At 41.1% G+C, this 20,733-nt stretch overlaps 1 protein-coding gene across 1 annotated transcript in view; it reads left to right on the forward strand.

The window, feature by feature from the left end:
• The window catches only part of LOC122799664 (melanotransferrin-like), a 560,015-nt gene extending 540,022 nt beyond the window's left edge, over positions 1–19,993 (forward strand). The window contains exon 17 of the mRNA XM_044068867.1: positions 19,749–19,993. Within this exon, the coding sequence (XP_043924802.1) occupies positions 19,749–19,792 (44 nt within the window). The 3' untranslated portion in view covers positions 19,793–19,993. The remainder of the gene's footprint in view (positions 1–19,748) is intronic.
• The last annotated feature ends 740 nt before the right edge of the window (positions 19,994–20,733 follow it).

Consider the following 20,733-nt stretch of genomic DNA (forward strand, 5'->3'; position numbering starts at 1 on the left):
ATGAGGCTGTGATCTCTGAAGCATGTGGCATGAGGGGATTGGGATTTCTTTAGGTGTAGCATTTCAAGTAGGGCTGGGTCAGACATGGCTTTGTAAGTCAAGCAGAGTTCACCTCTAAGTAGACGATAAGAGACTGAGAACAGCTGAAGTTTCTTGAGTCTGCCCATGTAGGACATTTGTTTAAGGCTTAGCATCCTTTTTGTGAGGTACTTTTGTGGCCTCTCCAGCTGTTGTAGGTGTCTGGTCAGGTACATGCCAAATGGGGCATTATATCTGATGACTTGTCTAATGAGGGATGAGTAGAGAGAGATGATGACCTCTTTCTTCCTGGATGCGAAACCTTTGGTTATAAGATCTGCCACATAGAAGAACTTTCTGACCACAGAGGCAATGTGGTGGTCGAAGGTGAGGAGGCTATCGACCTGGGTGCCCAGATCTCTTATGGCCCCTTCAGTGTTCAGTGGGCTCTTATCAATGTGGTAATTCATGGGAACTGAGTTTTTTCCAAAGGGAATGATAAAGCATTTTTTGGCATTAGGCTTCAGGCCATGGTTCCGACACCAGTCACTGGTCTCAGAGAGGCCCTTTTGTAGGATGTCTGCATCACTTGGGGAGGTAATAATGACCCCTAGCTTGCAGTCATCAGCAAACTTGGTCAGCCAGAGTCCTTCTGTTTTGGCCTGGACTTCTGAGAAGTAGATGCCAAACAGGAGAGGGCCCAAAACTGAGCCCTGTGGGACTCCACTTGTGACTGGTTGACGGTCTGACTTAGAATCTGCAACTTTCACTCTATGGGTCATGTCTGTGAGCCAATTTGCAATCCACCTAGTGATGTAAGGATTGATGCCTAGTTTGGTGAGTTTATCAGTGATACCTGAGTGGGGAATGGTATCAAAGGCCTTGGCCAGGTTGAAGTAGGCTGTATGTACTGCCTTACCTTCATCCACAGCCTTGGTGACTGCCTCAAAGAAGTCAACCAGGTTCAGCAGGCAGGATTTCCCCTTGACAAAGCCAAACTGTGTGGGGTCAAGAGTTTGGAGATTGCCTATATCTTTGTTAAGCAGGTCCATGATGATGTTTAGGGACCTAAACCTTGTCACCACAATAAACAGAACATGCTGGAGGGATAGATTTCTGTCCCAGAGACTTCCCATACTCTGGAACAAACTACCCATTCATGTCAAGCAAAGCTCCTCATTGGCCCTCTTTAAGAAAAATCTTGACGACTGGATGGGAAATAGAAAATTCACCCCGGGGATCACTTCTGTGGCTCTGCTCAACAGGGGCACAAGAAAATAATTTTCTTGGGTGGTGAAAGCCATGGAACCTTTTTGGCTAGGCTTATATAGGCCCCAGGGCTGATAGCCTAGTACCTACCTATGAACCTATGCACTCCATAGCTTTGCATATGAGACTCATCAGGCTAATGGGGTGATAGTTCCCAGGGTCTGTAGTTGCTCCCCCCTTTTTGGAGCGGGATGACTATAGCAGTGCACCACTCGTTAGGGACATAGCCTGAAGTAAGGTTGTGATTGAACAGGACACACAGATGTGGTACCAGTTCATTTTGTAGCTTGTGTAGGATGCAGTCAGGGATATTATAAGGTCCCATGGGCACTGTATTCTTGGCTTTGGGCAGTGCAGCTTTTACCTGTGCTGCTGAAATGGTGGGTACCAGGCTTTCTTCTGGTATTGTGATAGGGCCCTTGGGGGGGGGGGTAAGGTTGGCACTGAATCTGCCGGCCAGTATGTTAGCTATATCTGTTGGCTCAGTATAATAGGTGCCATTGTGCAATAACTCAGAGCAAATCTGGGTATTGCCTTGGAGGTTTTTGATATAGCTGTAGAAGGCTTTGTGGTTGTTTTTGGTGTCAGACGCAATTCTGCCTTCATAGCTGGCTTCAGAGGATTTGATAAGGGATCTCAGCTTTTTGTTGAGACTGATAAGTGAGGTTTTCTAGTCTTGTGACTTCATTTTTTTCTGCAACAGTTTCTTCCTCCTGTTGTTGAGTTTACTGATGGCTGGAGACTACCAGATTAGCTTCCTTTTTTTGGAGGAGAGCGTCTTAGTTCTATTTGGTATGGCAAGGTCCATGCATTTGTGTACATGCTTGTACAGTGCACTGATGTATGATTCGGCAATCATGCAGATATTTTCCATTCGCATGGGTGCCAAGAAGTTAGCCACATCTGTTTTTAGGAACCCAAAGTCTGCTTTAGAGAAGTTTTTCAGGGTGGTCACCTTAGAGGGGGTTGTAGGTGAGATGGAGATTTCCATGGTGATCAGTTTTTTGGTCGGATTTAACCAGGGAGGAATTGACTATAGGTGTGGAGAAATGGTCTCTCATGTTGGTGATAACCAGGTTGAGGATGTTGCTTCCTCTAGTGGGGTTCAGAATGAGCTGGTCCAGGGCACTGGAATTGATAAATTCCAGAAAGCAATGGGCCTGTACATTGGTAATTGAATAGATTTGCCAGTTGATGGAATGGTAGTTGAAGTCACCCAGTATGAGAGTATTGGGTTGGGCCTTGATAGAATCCAGGGTGCTTAGGAACTTGGATTGAGAGTCTAGGGACATGTTTGGGGTTCTGTAGCAGGCTATGAATTATGTCAAGGTCTTACTCAGTGTTAGTTGTACCTGAAGTATCTCAGATACATTATGCTAGGCTACCAGTCTAGAGGTGTGTGTATCCTTTAAGAATATGGAGGCACCACCACCTTTGGAGCTTCCGGCCTTATTCTGGGGATGAAAGGTATGGAATGAGTTGTTGTCTGGGAGCACAGGTGTGCTTTCTGCCTGTTTAAACCAGGTCTCCGTTACAGCACAGATGTCGACATTCTCCATTTTGAGGAGAGCTTTGATCGAGTGCATCTTGAGCTTTAGACTTCTAGCATTGAGCAGGATGACCCTCAGATTGCATTTGTTTGTAGCTGTTATGGTGGAATTTTGATCTTTGGAACACTGCCTAAAAAGGCACTATAGGGGTGGCAAGAGCCTTAGCCAGTACCCGGAATCCCAGGGGTGACAGATGCAGGCCATCTCTGGCAAAGCATCAAGGTGTGTCGATCATGTCATCTCAGGCAGACAGATACTGGATCCCCTTACAATGACACTAGAAACTTAGCCAATTGCTAGCTAAGTTTCAGCTGTGCCTAAGTGCCCTCTGCTGCCCAGAAGATAAGGCAGCATTGCAAACATTCCAGATCTGGGTACATGTTGTTCCAGTTATAGAGTGGTTCTATGAAAAAAAAAGTCTCACATTACCCAAGCATACACACTTGCATGCACATACATGTGCACATATACACAGACCTGCTCAGTAACTCTCTCTGTCTCCCCTGTTTTAACTTTAAGGTCTGTTCCGATGCTGATAAGAAGCAGTTGCATGAGTAATGTGTTTACAGTAAATTCTCACCAGATTATGAATGGTCCTAATTAGGCACAAAATGAATGGGATGGAGAGGGGAGGATCTTTCTGTAAGGAAGATTTCACTTTCTGGAGAGAAGTTGCCACACTGCAGAAGTTACTGGTACTAGAAGGCAGTGCAGCTGGTATTGTGGAGGTTTGAGGTTTAGTGCAGTTTAATGCCACACACGAAGGCCGACTGGGCTGTTTTACAACTTTTTCGTTACAGTCATCTGTGAGAACAAAGGCCACCTGTAATCTCCTCTAGTTCTGCCGACTCATCCTCATATTTAGAGACTCACACAACAAACCAGTCAGCAGTACCCCTGACATGTAAAGACAGTTTGCCTGGGATTCTGATTCCCTCACTAATCATTCCTCATTCCTCATCTGGTTTCAATTTCATGCAGTCATTAAAAATGCTGTCTTAAAAATGAATCACTGTCTGAGCAGCTGTGGTGCATTACTGTTTGGTACACACACAGCAAACGATAGTTACCATGAAGTTTTTCTAAGATCCCCTTCCATACATTGTCATAATGTGTGTTGAAAGCATTTGGTTTGTTGATGTTTCTGTATTTTCTAATGTCTTTTTCCTTCCTCTTTACCTACAACAGTCTAGCTACTGCTGTGATTGTCTTCGTCACTTATGACAAGGCTGAGAGCACATCATGGCAAAGGCATCATCCACGTTGCCAAAAGGGTCTTTTCCTTTTTTTAGACCCTAATGCCTCCCCAGAGGCTAAGATGCACACTTGCAAATTTGAAGGCCTATGATACCTTCCTTGGTAAAAATTCACATTTTTTACACATGCCCATGAAGGTTCATGCACAAAGCTGGAGTGGCAGAGATGAGGACATGTCCACAGGCCACATACTGTGTACCAAGCCAGAATGCCTTCCTACTCCAGGATGGGCAAGCTGGCATTAGCCACTCATTCCTATCCTTCCTCATTGGGTCCTGCATTGCCAAGGTCAGGTCACTATAAAAGGGTCAGCACTCAACATGCTGAGTATCGAAAAACCAAACAAGACAGAAAACACCAGAGAAGAGCAAATCTCAAAAAAATAAAAAAATCACAGTTCTCCATTAAACTTCTGTTTGGGGGGGGCAAGACCCCCTTGCACCCCTACACCCCTGAACTTATATATATCAATTCTGAGACTGCCATACATTGAATAAAAAGAAATATTCCTAGAAATGGCATCTCAGACTGTAGTGGGTTCCAGCATCTCAAATGGTCATCTCCAAGGTACCTAGTCCGTTCCTACTCATCTAGGTAACAGTCAGGGCTTTATCCCTCTGTACCACGGAGATGACCAGATATTTCTGTATACTTCTGTTTTAAATTATTTGATTGCATGTGAAATTAATGTATCTATATAGGATGGAATGCTATGAATGTTTTCATATCCTTTTTTACCAACCCCAGTTTTGTTATCTTTCACACATTCTTTTTGTTTTGATTGTTTCTCCTAAGCAGTGTTTGGCTGTAGCATGTACCCAAGGCCTTCATTTCTCCATTGCATGATGATTCCACATATCCAGACACCTGGCTTCCTCAGCTCCACCCTGATTTGTGAATAGCATTGCAAACGATGCCTCTCCCATCCTAGGTTCTTGTGATGGCTGTTTTAAGCATAACCTTGCATACTACTCAAGATAGCACTGATCTGACTTTGGAGGCCTTCTGCTGTGGTCATTTTTAAATTTTCAAAACAGTGTAAGAAACTTCTCTGTGTGGAAGATTTTCAGTCCATATATCTCTAGTTAATCACTGTATATTAATCAGATCAGACAATAGTAGTAGAAGTAGCTAACCTAAACTCATCTTAAGTAAAAAAAAAAAATAAAAATATATAATTTGAAATATTGTACAGAATTACTAAGTATTCAAAAGTAATCCAAGCAAGGCAGGCAGTCTGTTTCCAGTTGAAAATCCTTTATTAAGTACACAGACACATGATCCAAGCAAAACAAAAATAACAGAGTAATAGTTTCTTTATATATACATATATATATTTATATATATATATATATATATATATATATATATATATATATATATATATATATATATATACTTTTTATCAGGCAAGGGAGTGGTTTATTGTACTATAAAACAAAATGTTATTTGGTACACATGTTAAGTTCACATCCCTTCCTTTGTCAGTGTGACATTCGAGCTGGTCCTGCCCTACTTAGTAGCTGTCATAATAATATAACCCTTATGTACTTTAAATAAAATTTATAATGATGTGGTACCTCTTATTTAAGTAGATTATTAAGTCTGTGATTTTATCCAAGACAATATACTACATGGCTGGAAATATATCAACCTTAGTCCATTTGGCAATCAAAAAATATATATAAATATATACATATACACTTTGCATGTAAAAAATAAATTGTAAAAATCATATTATATTTTTATAACTTTTAACAAAGATCGCTTTCATCCTTCTAGACTTCTTCAAGTCTGTGTACAAGAACCCTAAAAACTATCTATAAAAATATCTATAAAAATATTATAGTATAATTAGTTAGTATTGTTATTACACATCATTTTGAATAAAGTGGAAAAAAGAGAACAAGAAAAAGAAAATATAATAAGAAAAAATGTATGATGATGGAAACAAAATATATAATCTATAAAATATATAATATGATGGAAACAAAACATAATATATAAAATATAATATACGGAAACAAAATATATAAAATATATTAACATTTCCTCTTATGCTATCCTCAGTTAAGCTATTTTTACTCTGGGGGGGTGGGGTTGGAATGTATGACTGCTCAAATTTCAAGCCATGATATCATATGCCAAGCTGTGACAGCTTACCTAGATCCCACACTGCTCAGGTCTTTTCTTCAGGTTGGATAGTTAACATTTTAGTCCTTATGTTTATGAAGGACACGTTCCCACATTTGATGCAGAAGAAAATCGTGTCTTGGCTACTGTACCTTCATGTGACAGATCGTTTGCCAGGATCCACAGTAGCACCACTGCCATTGTCTGGGCAAGGAGGATGAATTCAGCCACTGCTGTCATTGTCAGCATTTCAGCTCAGACCCCCTTCGCTTCGATGGACAGGACATGAGTTACATGCATATCTGAGTTCATTCCAGATGGCAGCAGTTGAGAGTGTCTAGGCCAGGAAATGTAAGAAGAGTCCCTCATGTGTTCTCATGCTAGTGTATGAGGAACTGAAAAGGGTAAAGAAACAGGAAGGTAGGCCTTTGTCACACCTTTTTCACTATGTCTGCCCAAGTGGTGACCTTACTAACCTTGTGCTGCCAGTTTCTGCTCAACAAATGAGGGGGAGGACATTTTGTATAAAGCAGAGGAATGTAGAAATCAAGAAAAAGCACAAAATGGATATATTTCTGGAAGATTTAGCTATGCCAAGGTTAGAGGTAGATGAGGCTCAAAAATTAATAGTTAAAATAAAAGGAGATGAGATAAAAATGGGGATGTATGTAAGATAGGAGGAAGAAAGTAACAAAGATCTGGAAGCTTTTTTTTAACAGCATTTTAAAAGGAGGGAAGCACCAACATCCTGTGGAAAAAAAGCTGTGGTGGCTGTAATACCTAAAGACGGTAAAGAACAATTAGATCAAGCTTCAATTTTAAACCATGATTATAAAGTGTTTTTCACTGTAATAACTAAAAGAATGTCAAGGACGTTACCAAAATGATAGATATGGATCAATGTGGTTTTGTGGAGGGGACGCAAACATTTGACAACATTAATAGAACAATGATGACCCAGAGGGAAGCAGAATGTAAGAAAATACCTCTGTTGTTTGTGGGTCTTGATGCAAAGAAAGCATTCAACAGAGTAAGCTGGGATTTTATAAGTAGGCAATGGAAGCATTTGTATTTCCTGATACAAAAATAAGGTTAATTATTATTATTATTATTCATAGGTTCATAGGTTCATACTAGGCTATCTGCCCTAGGGCATTTATAAGCCTAGCCAGAATGTGTTTGGCTTTCGCCACCCATTTTAAATTTATTTTGCTATGCCCTTTTTTGAGGTTAGTATACTGTGCCTCTGTCTAACAGTGACACAGAAGTGATACCTGGGGTAAACCTACGATCTCCCATCCACTCATCAAGATTCCTCTTGAAGAGAGTCAATGAGGGACTCTGCCTAACCTGGACTGGGATTTTATTCCAGAGTGAAGGGAGACTCTGGGTTATGAATCTGTCCCTCCAGCATGTCCTATTTATTTCAGTGCTGAGGTTCAAGTCTCTCGAGCGCGTAGCTCGATGGGATTTGGATTTTCTGAGGTGCAGCATGTCCATTAATTCCGGGTTGGACGTGGCTTTATACGTCAGGCACAGATCACCTTTGAACAGGCGGTATGCCACTGAGTAGAGCTGGAGTTTCTTTAACAGGGCAGCATATGGCATCTGTTTGAGCCCTTTGATCCTCTTGGTGAGGTACTTTTGGGGTCTTTCCAGTTGCTGCAGGTGTTTGGTAAGGTTATTATTATTATTATTATTATTTATTGACGTTTGTTGACCGGGAAAGTCCACTGGGCCAATGACCCATTTTCAGTGGAGGCTGGAGGCCCGGGGAGAAAAGCTCCATACAATCACAGAAATTTTTACATAACGTCAGCTTAACATTGAAAGTCAAGAAAGTTTTTACACAGTATAAACTGAAGTAGATATACAAGACAAATACATATTATAGAGGTATACAGTACAAGAAAATAAACCCAGTGTGTTATATTTTTAGTAATTCTGTTTGTATATTCTCATAAGTAAGAATACTGTTTAATCAATTCTGTTTATTCAGCCACAGAAATAAAGAAATCAAGAGAGATTGGATACGAAAACAGATGGTGTAAATTGCAACTATATTACGTTAGTAAAGGTATTTGCAGTGTATAGTGGCCAAAACATTTAAGGTGGTTCAGTTATATGACTACAAGAACAGACAAGGTTATTGAGATAGTGTTCTTTTAGTGCAAATTTAAATGTTTTTAAAGAGTCTAGTTGAGTAATAGAGAGAGGGAGCACATTCCAAAGTTTGGCAGCGGCATGGGAATAGAGACATTGTCCAGTTCTTTTGTTGGGTTTAGTTATGGTTAAGAGTTGTTTGTTAGAGGACCTAAGATGTCAAGTAGGGGTGTGTGTTTGTATTATAGTTTGAAGGGATGGGCAGAAGTTTGGATTATTTAGTAGTTTGTGGGCGAGAGGATTTAAAGTGGGAGGGCTCCTCTCTGATAAGTTGTGACTGAACAGAGGAACCAGGCAGGGGTGTCCTCTTTCCTCTTTGTTATTTGTGTAAATATATAGAGCCATTGGCAAAGAATATAAGGGACTTAGAAATTCAAGGATATAATTGGTATGGTAATCAAGAAAAGTTGGCTTTATTTGTAGATGATATTATTTTGTACCTGATAAAATCAGAAAAGGACATCTCAGTGTTATGGAATATTATAAGACAGTTTCAAGTCTTTTCGGGATATAAAATTAATGAAAAACAAACAAAAGCTATAGCCATAAACCATGTACCCACACATGAATTGGTTCAGCAAAAACCATATTTATGGGGACATGATAAAATAAAGTATTTGGGAGCATGGGTTAAAAAGGATTCTGTCATGACAGCTAAGGGTATGTGTAAAGAGATTAAGCCAAAGATAGTACAAAAATAGAGAAACTGGAAACTCTTGTTTATGGATATGGATAGCAAGATACAAGTAGTGAAATGTTTTTAGTTTCTTATGTTTTATATACTGGTCAGGCATGTTTTTATCAATCAGAGGAGAAGCTGTGGACAGTAATTAATAAAGAGTTGAAGGTTTTTTCTGGGAGGGAAGAGGGCAAGAGTAAGTGGGATAAGTTGATGCATCCAGTAGAGTAAGGTAGTTCATGATTAACTAACCCCATAATTAATAGGGTTGGGAGGGTGGCCTAATGGTTAAGGTGTTTGCCTTGCAAGCAAAAGGTGCAGGGTTTGAGTCTCACAAGGGATAAATGGCTAGGCTTAAAATGGTTCGCAAGGGCAGTTAGCTTAGTACTAATCTATGAATCTATGAACCTATGAACTGATTTGAAGGGATATTTTAGAGATGCACAGTTAAGGCTTGTATAAATAACACAAGCAGAAAGTTGTAATTCAAAGCAGAAACGGATGACGATGATGATGATGAAGCATGGGGATTCACAAAATAAGGAGACTGGGATTTTGAATGCAGATTCTTACCGAGATTAACAACATCCATACAGAATATTATATTTATAAAGCAGCAGAAAGTATTCTAAGAACTAAGCCAACAAAGAAAGGAGATTCTGCCAATAGGGGTGACTGCAAGTAGGTGTACAGACAATAGGCAAGAGGGGGCTAGAATTTAATGGAGAAAATTGGCAAAGAGAACAAGATATTGAGAGCAAATAACTAGAGAGAGAATAAGATAATAGAGTGAGAAGAGGCCAAGAAGACATTTGGACTGCAGGCTAGAAACTGCTTTCCCTATCAGGAATTGATATCACAGTATAGGCAAAATAGAAAGTAGTTGGGGAATCGATCATAAGAGAAAGACCTGCACTGGTTCAGTTTTTAATTGAATCTAGAACAGAAGCTGCTGTTAAAAAGGGATGACTAGTAGGGCTTATAGAACGTTGCATGATAACTATAAGAATCAATCAGAGGAGGTTAGAGGTTAGAAAATATTGGGAGGAGAGGCTGGGTAAGGAATTCACAAAAAAATAATGGTAGGATACATGTATGGCTCCCAAATATGAAACCAAGTCTAGAAGATTCAGGATCACTGATCACAAGTGTTTGCATGGGTATTTTTAAACTCCAAGCAGACTTCAAAGAATTTTTTTCTCAGCTAGATAGCAAATGTTGGAGGTGTGATGGCGAAGAGAGGTAACTGGGAACATGTGTTTTGGGAATGTAATGAGATAGCAGGCTTTAAAAATTCCATACAGAGTACTCTGCCAGAAATACTGGCTGAGCAAATGGATGTAACTAAGGAAATTATTTTCTGAGCAGGGATACAGGATTTGAATTGCCTAGGCATAATAAGGCCTTGTTGTTAAGTTGAATTCTGGTGACAGCCAGAAAAGCAATTACTAGAAAATGAAAAACACAATCTAAACAAACTGCATTTGAAGTGGTGAATATTATAAGAAAACCAAAACCAATACCAAAAACACCTTAAAGGTGGCAACTCGAAAAAATCTACAGTAGGCAGTGTGAGAAGTCTAGAGAGCATACAGAAGTAAAAGTAGAAATGAATTGTTTATTTCAATACAATTCTTAATGCATTAACTGACTCATCGCATTTTTGTACCTGTAAAAAGAACTTCATCAGATATTAAGTAATGTACCTACAATTCCTTAAATATACTTATCCTGCCTCCTAAACCTAGTTCACATCTTTGAAACAGTTACCAAGGCCATAGATGAAGGGAAGGTAGTCCACACAGCCTACCTGGACCTCGCTAAGGCCTTCGACACCATTCCCCACTCTGACATCATAGACAAGCTTACCAGCTTGAACATTAACCCCTATGTCACAAGATGGGTGGCCAACTGGCTCACGGATAGAACACACATGGTCAGAGTTGCAGGTGACATGTCCGACTTTAAACCAGTCACAAGTGGCGTCCCACAGGGCTCGGTCCTGGGACCCCTCCTGTTCGTTATATACTTCTCTGAGGTACAGGCAAGCACGGGAGGACTATGGCTGACCAAGTTCACAGATGACTGCAAACTGGGGGCCATAATCGACTCTCCGGCTGACACAGACATCCTACAGAAAGGTCTTACAGAGACAGATACCTGGTGTCAAAACCATGGCCTCAAGCTGAATGCCAAAAAATGCATAGTCATCCCCTTTGGAAAAAACAAAGTGCCCACGAATTGCCACATAGGTGGTAATCCACTAGGTACGGAAAATGTAATTAGGGACCTGGGGACCCAGGTAGATAGCAACCTCTCCTTTGATTATCACATTGCCAAAGTGGTTAGAAATTCCTTCTATGTAGCCCACCTAATCACGAAAGGGTTCACCTCTAGATCAAGAGAGGTCATTGTGCCCCTCTACTCATCATTCATTAGGCCCATAATGGAGTACATTGCCCCATTTGGTATGTACCTTACTCGGCACATGCAACAGCTGGAAAGACCACAGAAGTACCTCACCAAGAGGATCATGGACCTCAAAGAGATGCCCTATGCAGCTCGACTAAAGAAACTCTAGCTCTACTCGGTTGCTTACCTCCTGCTCAGAGGTGATCTATGCCTGACGTATAAGGCCATGTCTAACCTGGAATTAATGGACATGCTATACGTCAAGAAAACCAAATCTCATAGAGCCACACGCTCCAGTGAACTAAACCTCAGCACAACAATAAACAGGACATGCTGGAGGGATAGATTCCTGTCCCAGAGACTCTGGAATAGAATCCCAGTTTATATTAGGCAGAGCCCCTCGCTGACTATCTTCAAGAGGAATCTTGACGAGTGGATGGGAAATCGTAAATTTACCCCTGGGATCACTTCAGTGGCCCTGCTAGACAGAGGCCCAGGAAACTAATTTAAAAGGGAGGCGAAAGCCAACACATTCTGGCTAGGGTTATAAATGCCCTTGGGCAGATAGCCTAGTACCTGCCTATGAACCTATGAACCTATGAACCCTAATACCAAATCACCATTTAAAATGACAGTTTGAAAAAGAGAGTTTAAACAAAATTCAAATAACTAACCCAAAACACATCCAATTAAAAGTATTGCTAAAAGATCTGTAAATGTATTTATAGTACATAAATAAATGCATACTTTAAAAACACCAATTTCATCCTACAATTCATATAAAAATAAACTAATAAAAGTATAACAAATTGTATTAAAACTGTAAACCACTACCCCTCTAGTGTCTTAATGAAGAACAACATTCTACTAAAAAAGCAAAGTTAAAACATTTGAGTAAACACCCTTATATCACAAATGCAAAAAAATATATATAATTTAGCTACTCTAAGTTTAACAGTGTAAGGAAGACATATTCATTTAATCCATGGACTCTGTTGGCTTCAAAAAAAAAAGCTGCCAAAATATTTCCCTGTATTCCATCCTTGTCTCCCATGGCCACCATCTAAGATCCTGTACAATTTGTTCAAATGCAAAAAAAAAGTATATATTGCCTGTTTGCAACTTAAGATGTGCTTGAATAAAGAGTTTGTCACTTCTTTAGTCCTAAGTTCATACATGTGTTCATATAGCCTTCTTTTGAGCTTGCGCTCACAGTTTTCCCTATGTAAAATGCATCACATTTTTCACATAAAGCAAGGTAAATAACTCCTGTGCTATCACAGTTCATAAAGGTTACAGCCTCTATATATTTATCCTTGCTTTTAACATATACAATTTCACAATTCGATGCAAAGGGACACTGAACGGAAGCTCCACATCTAAATATACCTCCTCTTCTCTTATTAGAAACCTTACGCTTATAAATATCATGCTCTAAAATATCTCATGTTAATTGAGTAGAGGACTAACAATCCTGCAGTAAAGACAGGAGAAGTTTTCCTTCCTTCCCCTGAGAAGGGAGCTCAGAGGTCTCTGACTGTCTTATGTCAGAGAGATAAAGGCATTGAGACCTCTTCACCCTATAGCTCTGCATAGATAATCTCACATCTTTGAAAAAACCCTTAAGCCAATTATGTCCTAAATGAACAGACCTGTGGCACTCTTAACTTCCCCCAAGAAATGTCTTAATGAGAATCCAGAGAAGAAAGAATCATAAGACCCCCCCCATCCAAGAAGTCTATTTTAAAGGATGCTATTTTTGCAACCAGAAAGCATCCAGGTTGCTGTGCTCTCAAAGAAGACAGATACTTTCTAAAAGCCCGCAGCAGAGTGAAGTGAAATCCTTGATACGTCTTTTAGGGCAGAGTCCTACACAATTCCTTTGGTCCATTACAGGTCCCAGAGATCACAGCACCATGCTGCCTTATCACATCATAAGAAGTCAGAAGCACTGGACATTGTAGATAACAGAAATAGCTCTGATGGGAGAGTATTAGATGGAAGAGTGTTCTCCCTTTGCCACAGTGGGAATTAGATCCTTCACCTGTTTATCTCACCTGTCCAGATTCCAGTCCTCACTGGTGGATCAAGCACTATGAAGCAGGTAGCCCTTCCTGATTCTGGGGTGAGGAAAGATGATTATAATCTTTACCATGTCTTCTGCTATAGGCTTTTACACACCTGTACAGTTTTGAGTTTGTTGATGCCATGATTATGGTAACAAGGTAATGAGTTTTGGTTTATACCAACACAAGCTGGTCTGACTGTGGCTGTCCTCCTTTAAGTATGAACTTGGGCAGAGGTTGTTATAGATGCCATTTTCTGGGTAGAAGTCCTCTATCCCTGTCTAAACAGGCCTTTCGGGATTGGGTTAAAAGCTTTCAAAAGAAACTGGTGTTGTTCACTGTATTTGGCCTGTAAGATGCCTCTTGCCCTGTGTTCACTTGCTTCTTCTGGGCCAGGTTTTCCAGTAAGACGATGCCCAGTCATAGAATGAGAAGAGCCCCAAGGTAGCCTTCATTCCGGCAGATATCCTAGCCAGGTTACCTGTGCCAATGGTGTGGAGGGATAAAGTCCTTTCTACAGCCCAGGTGACCTGAGTTCAAATAGCAACTCGGGTACTAGATGGCACAAGCAGAGAAGAGGGATGTGCCCATCCTTGGGAGAGGACTGAGGTGTGCAAGAATGGAACACACTTGAGCACTTTGATTTACCTGGTGGAGGCTGGGTAAAGAATGATGTGGTGCAGCCTGAAGGTGGGCAGGGCACCCTACCGGTGTCAGCCAATTGCAGAAGTGAGGGGCAGTGCAGCACTGATGCCTGCTGCACGTCCCACTCCCATGATGTTACTTAGGCTGAGCAGGAGTAGGGTAAAGGTAACCTGAACTACCTCAGCAGCAGTATGACACTGCCCTGGGAGAGCTTGTTCTCCTTGCTGGCCACAAACGTTGCTTAGAGTAAGTCTAATGGAGAAAAGAAATGTTCACTACACCTAGTGATTGAGGAGAGGTACTAGGAGCAGCTGGTAGTCAGCTGTGAGACAGCCAAAAACAGCTTAAAAAAGGCCATCATGCCAAAGTCACCCTGTGGGGCAGCTCCACGATTCAGTGTTCTGACTACTGTCCACGGCTGTCAGTAGGAGACAGATTTCTGAGTTCTTCTCAGCATTGAGACCCATCACCAAGGACCTGTGAGATTGTGATGTAGTAATAGATGCCTATATCTTAGAGCCCTTAGATCTGCCTCCAGAAAGAGTTCCACTCCAAGACAATGCCTTCTCTGAAGAACTCATGAGACAGGCCCAAATGTTCTCCTCCAAAAGACTCTAATGGCCCTCCCTCTCAAGGCCAGCAGTTTTACTTCTTCCTCTTGTTAATATACAGTGGGACAGAAAGCTTCCATTCCAGTCTGGACCTCAGTAACTTTAATGAGCACATCTGGTACATCAGGTTCTAGATGGCAATTCTCCAGGGATTTGTTTATTTATTTTATATTTGATGACGGAGTTAGCGAATTTGTCAGAGGACTCTTTTCAACTATAGTGTTTAGAAAACAGAAGGCTCAAACATTTTTGTGTACTACTTCTAAGATGTATCGCGAAGGGGATTCTTTTGATTAGTCTAACTTCATGCTAATGGTCACATTTCACATCATCCAGGCATTTAAATGCAAATAGGAAATCCAAAAGAAGCAGTTAACATTTTGGAAATGTACTTTAGAAATATGGTAGCTCTCAGAATCGCAAGAACTCAGGAAATTTGAATTTCCTTACAGAGACCCTGATTTCCTGACTGTCAGGAAAAAATCCTGACAGGTGAAAACCCTGGTCAGCGTCAAGAGACTGAAATGCAAAAATATACAAATATACACAAACAACAGCAAATATCAGATAACAGATGTGCAACAATTAAAGTAGAAATAGTAATTGTAAGGGGAAGATGCATAAAAATTATAAATACAAACATTCAAATACAGCCATCTATTTTATTTACAAACATTAATTGTAAAGTGAAAGTTTAGAATTTTTAAGGAAATGATATTTTAAAATAGCCAGTTGTCGGATAACAGGAAGAGAAGACTGTACCAAGCGATACAGATGTATGAGGGGGTCCCATTCAGTTGATTGACCATACACATGGTTAAACTACAAAACATTGAGACCACAAGAACATGCCCACAGTATTAAACAAATGCTTACAGAAGAAAATTTTGGCATTTGTATATGGGAGCTCGTGCAACAGCAGGAGTAGGGATTTGCCCTTTCCTCACTGATGTGTACTTTTGGAGCTGGTATATATAATTAGCAGGGAGTGTGGGGAAGTACAAGAAGGCTTGCCCCCCTGCATAGGTGCTGATGTTCTGGATGCTTGCTCTTGCAGTCCTTATATGTTTTTTTTGTTCGACTATGTGTATGGTCAATCAACTGAACTAGATCCATATGAAGTACATCTAGTAGCTGGCATTCTCAGGCGTTTAGTAAAAAAACTAAGAAATGTCAGTGAGTTCTTGGTCCTGAAGGACATCTGCATGGCAGCACAGGATACAATGCACAGTTCATGGCATATCACTGTCTGAGCTTTGTAAAGGAGGTTTCTTCAGTGTATGCTGTGAAGTATCACCTTTAATACAACGTGTAGCCATTTAAGCTGTATTCTGTACCTAGAATATTAGCAAAGTGCTAACCATCATGGTAGAGACTTTGCAGGAAAGGACCCCCATGTGTCCTGCTGGGATTACAAGATTGTGGTGGCCCCATTGAAGGACTTCCTGGTAGCATCTCTGGCCTGGGTACTTTATAGATGTAGGTCCTTCATGTCTCTAACATCTGATGGAAATCATTTCTGATCCCTGTTCAGATTGCCTGCACACTCTGCAGTGCTAGTCATTCCTGCAGAGAGGGAGCTGAGAACAACATGATTTTCATAGGTTCATAGGTTGGTACTAGGCTATCAGCCCTAGGGCCTATACAAGCCTAGCCATAACAATTCCCTGGCTATTTCTTTGGCATCCTGGGTAAGGGAACAGAGTAGGATCCAAGGGTTCCATATTACCTTATTGAAAAATGTCTTCATCGAACCATAAAGAGCGAACTCCCAATTCTTCGAACGGCCATTTCAGCAAATTTTTTCCCAGGGTATAAAAAACGCTTGGCCATCATTGGGAATTTGCCCTTTTCCCCACTGTAGTGCGATCTCAGAGTTGGTATATTTAGTTAAGGGGGTGTGGCAGGCAACATCCTCCAGTTTGTAGGGTTTAAAAGTTTGTTTGGTTTTTGGTTGGCCAAGCAATTTTTTCCCCTGGGAAAAAATTCACTGAAGTGGCTGTTCGGAGATTTGAGATTTTGCTGTTTATTGGTCGATGAAGAGGCATTCGATGAAGACATTTTTTGATAAGGTAATATAGACCCAGGTCCAAGCTTAGACCTTTCTATCTCTTCTGATCTTAATTGCAACCATGTTCATTATTGCTCCATCCGCATATCTAAGGATGTAGGTGTTGCTCTGGGCAGTGACGTGCCAGTGGCTGCATGGTTACCATGATTACTAGTCTCTTGTGAATCTTCCTTTGGTGTGAAACCCTTGTAGCCAGTTCTGGCATGATGGAAGATGTCCATCATTCTCACTGAGGGTTGTTCTGCAGCAGAACCTGTCTCATGTCGTGATGATTAGGAACCTATCTAAGATTCTGCATTGCCTAAGGAAAGTGGGGTCCACATCAGTCAGCTGGAGCTACAGGCAGTGTTAATGGTCTTGAAGGCTTTGGGGGAGGAGCTGAGAGCAGATTCCCTCCTACTCATGTCCGACAGCCTCAGTGTGTGGTATGTAATCAAAAGGTGGCATGCATACATCCAGCTGTGATGAGAAGTAAGCATCTGGCAGTGGGCTATTGCTTACTTCTCATCACAGCTGGATGTATGCATGCAGCCTTTTGATTACATACCACACACTGAGGCTCCGTGAGACAGAGGTTCAGTCCTGTCTTAGAGATGAGGGTTTAGGAATCCTGCCTAATCTGTCTCTTGAGGTATCAAGCACCATAAAGATTGACCTGTTTGCCACTGAGGAATATGTGTTTTTCTCTTCCGCTTTGCTTTGTTCAACAGGGCAAGGGGAAGAGTTTATGGTGCATGCATCCTTTCCCACCTGAGGGAAGATTTTAGTATGCCTTTCACCCATTCCTCTTGATTCAGCTCTTAATAAAGAAACTCTTTGAAAAAAGACAGGTGTTTTCCTTGCAGCCCATTGCTTGCAGAGAAGGCTGTGCCTTTTGGGCTGTCACATTCCTGAGAGTATAGGCAGCAATCCCAGAACAAGCAAATTAAATTCTCCCTGGCTGTAATGCCAACTGGCAATATCTTATGGCCTGTCTCCCGGCTTAGATCCCCTGCATCCCTCAGACCTTATAATCAGAGTCTCAGAGATTACTGAGGCCAACTCAGGCTTTTATTTATAGGGAGCCATATAAGGTCTTCCAGAATGAATAATTTCCATTAGGATTACCCATTTCCTCCAAAGGTGACATAATAATTGTCCTCAGAAAGGCCCACTCATCTTCATGTTGTGTTTCTGAAAGCAGATACCAAGACAGATATCTCTGACATGCATTGTTATCTCAGGCTTTGTTTGAATAGGGTGCGTGAGTTCAGGGAGACTCTCAGGCTTTGTTTGAATAGGGTGCATGAGTTCAGGGAGACTCTCAGGCTTTGTTTGAATAGGGTGCGTGAGTTCAGGGAGGCTCTCAGGCTTTGTTTGAATAGGGTATGTGAGTTCAGGGAGACTCTCAGGCTTTGTTTGAATTGGGTGCGTGAGTTCAGGGAAACTCTCAGGCTTTGTTTAAATAGGGTGCGTGAGTTCAGGGAGACTCTCAGGCTTTGTTTGAATAGGGTGCATGAGTTCAGGGAGACTCTCAGGCTTTGTTTGAATAGGGTGCATGAGTTCAGGGAGGCTCTCAGGCTTTGTTTGAATAGGGTATGTGAGTTCAGGGAGACTCTCAGGTTTTGTTTGAATTGGGTGCGTGAGTTCAGGGAAACTCTCAGGCTTTGTTTGAATAGGGTGCACGAGTTCAGGGAGACTCTCAGGCTTTGTTTGAATAGGGTGCGTGAGTTCAGGGAGACTCTCAGGCTTTGTTTGAATAGGGTGCGTGAGTTCAAGGAGACTCTCAGGCTTTGTTTGAATAGGGTGCGTGAGTTCAGGGAGACTCTCAGGCTTTGTTTGAATAGGCTGCGTGAGTTCAGGGAGACTCTCAGGCTTTGTTTGAATAGGCTGCGTGAGTTCAGGGAGACAGAATAAGCATTCATCTCCTTTACTGCAGAAAGAGAGGGTCATAGTAAGTAAGCAACCCTTCACAAATGCGTTCCTAACTGCACTATGTTTTACCCCTTAAGTGAATAACTGCTTGATGGACAATAGTGGTGCCAAAGGCCACTCCAGCATGGGTGTTGCTACTTACTCGGCTTGCTTAAAGACTTTATCCATGGCAACATTTGTACCATGGCTACTTGGTCATTGGTTCATGCCTTCATTAGGAATTACTACATAGACTGGGATTCCAAGAATCAGGCCTCATCTGGCACATCAGTTCTATAGGAAGTAATTTTTGGGGTTCTTATCTTTTAGCCATTCCCCATCTCCAGCCTTGCTGGAGGTTTAATTTTCACATCTTATAATTATTCCCAACCGTTGTTCACTGCAGAAGGTTCCTAAATTCAGATATAACAGAAATTGCTCATTATATCAGCTACTCCATGAATCTTGACAATCAGTGTATTCAGCAGCTGCAGATGGAGTCCCCTATATGCTGGGCAAATACAGATTATTGTCTTGTTATGTTGTGTTTTGTTTCCTACCTTGTGGGTTGTGCATGCAACACCCCCTCAACCTATGCCAGAGTGTCAGGATGAACTAGAAAGAGAGAGAAAGAAAAATAGCTGAACTGAGTTTAGCAGAAGAGGTAATCCCAGCTTGCTGAAACTGTAGAGTTTGGGTTTTATTTTTTAAGCCATGCCCATATCAGTTTAATGATTAAAACTTTGAGAAAGCATCTTTCTTTACCTGAGTAAGTAGTGTCCTTTGCTGCATATGCTATCTGCGCTCTTCATTTGTTAGACAGAGCTTGCCACATAAATATATGCTTGCATGCTTTGGGCTAAAAAATTCCCCATACATTGCATATTCTCCACCAACTTGTCACTTTGAATCACTCCATGCTTTGATTCACTTTTTCTTGGTATAGAATAATGTAACTCTTGCCTTTCTGCTTCTTCCCAGATATCCTTCGGTTCTGTAACCAGGATACCTGCAATTCTCGCTAATATATGGACAAGCTGAATGAGCAAACACCATACCAACTTTCATGTGTTGAGTCTACAATCCAAGACTGCTGCTGGACAAAATGAAACATTTGCTAAACTGCTGCTGAACAAAATGAAACATTTGCTAAACTTCAGCCCTCAAACGTTAGCTTGCTTGCAGAAAATGCACAGATGTCCATTAAAATCCATTTATTTTCCAAACAGTGTTGTGTTTTTTTATTCAAGTAACATGATTTTTACAGAACACAATTAATATTGTCACTCTTCTGCTATATGCTCCATGTAACACTGAACAAGCATCTTAACCATATATAAATCACATATGAAAACAGGCAGTTGTGCCTTGTGGTCAGCCAGTGTAACAGTGTCTAATAATAATAAAAGATAGCTCAGTCTTCTGCATATAATACAGATACAATGTGCTGTCGTCTGCAGCACTCTGCATTCTTACCAGCTGTGCGATTATAGTAGAGCTACTGCAGGGCATATTATCCCGTTTTCTTTATTTCAGAAGCCAGCCTATTCCTAGCTGTCTGATAAACAACGTGATCTAGCTAATCGACAGATTATCCTCTCTCCTTCTAGATAAACTGACTTAATACAATTTTGTGTGCTTTTTGTCTCATCCACTGTCTGCTGATCATCAGTTCTCTGTGATCACTCAGTTTATTCTTTCCCAGTAGTGCAAAAGGAAATCATGAATGCAATCTTTATGCAGCCATCCGGGATAAGAACTAATCATGGAATCCATCATTGTGCAGCTATCAGAGATAAGAGCCAATCATGGAGACCATCATTATACGGCCATCAGAGATGAGTTAATTATAGAGATCATTATTATGCAGCCATCAGGGGTAACAGCCAGTCATGGACACCATCATTACACAGCCATCAGGGATAAGAGCCAATCATAGAGATCATCATTATGCAGCCATCAGGGG

The sequence above is a fragment of the Protopterus annectens genome, chromosome 4.part0 (genome assembly GCF_019279795.1).
Source record: "Protopterus annectens isolate FY-2018-M chromosome 4.part0, PAN1.0, whole genome shotgun sequence".
NCBI classification, from domain to species: Eukaryota; Metazoa; Chordata; order Ceratodontiformes; family Protopteridae; genus Protopterus; species Protopterus annectens.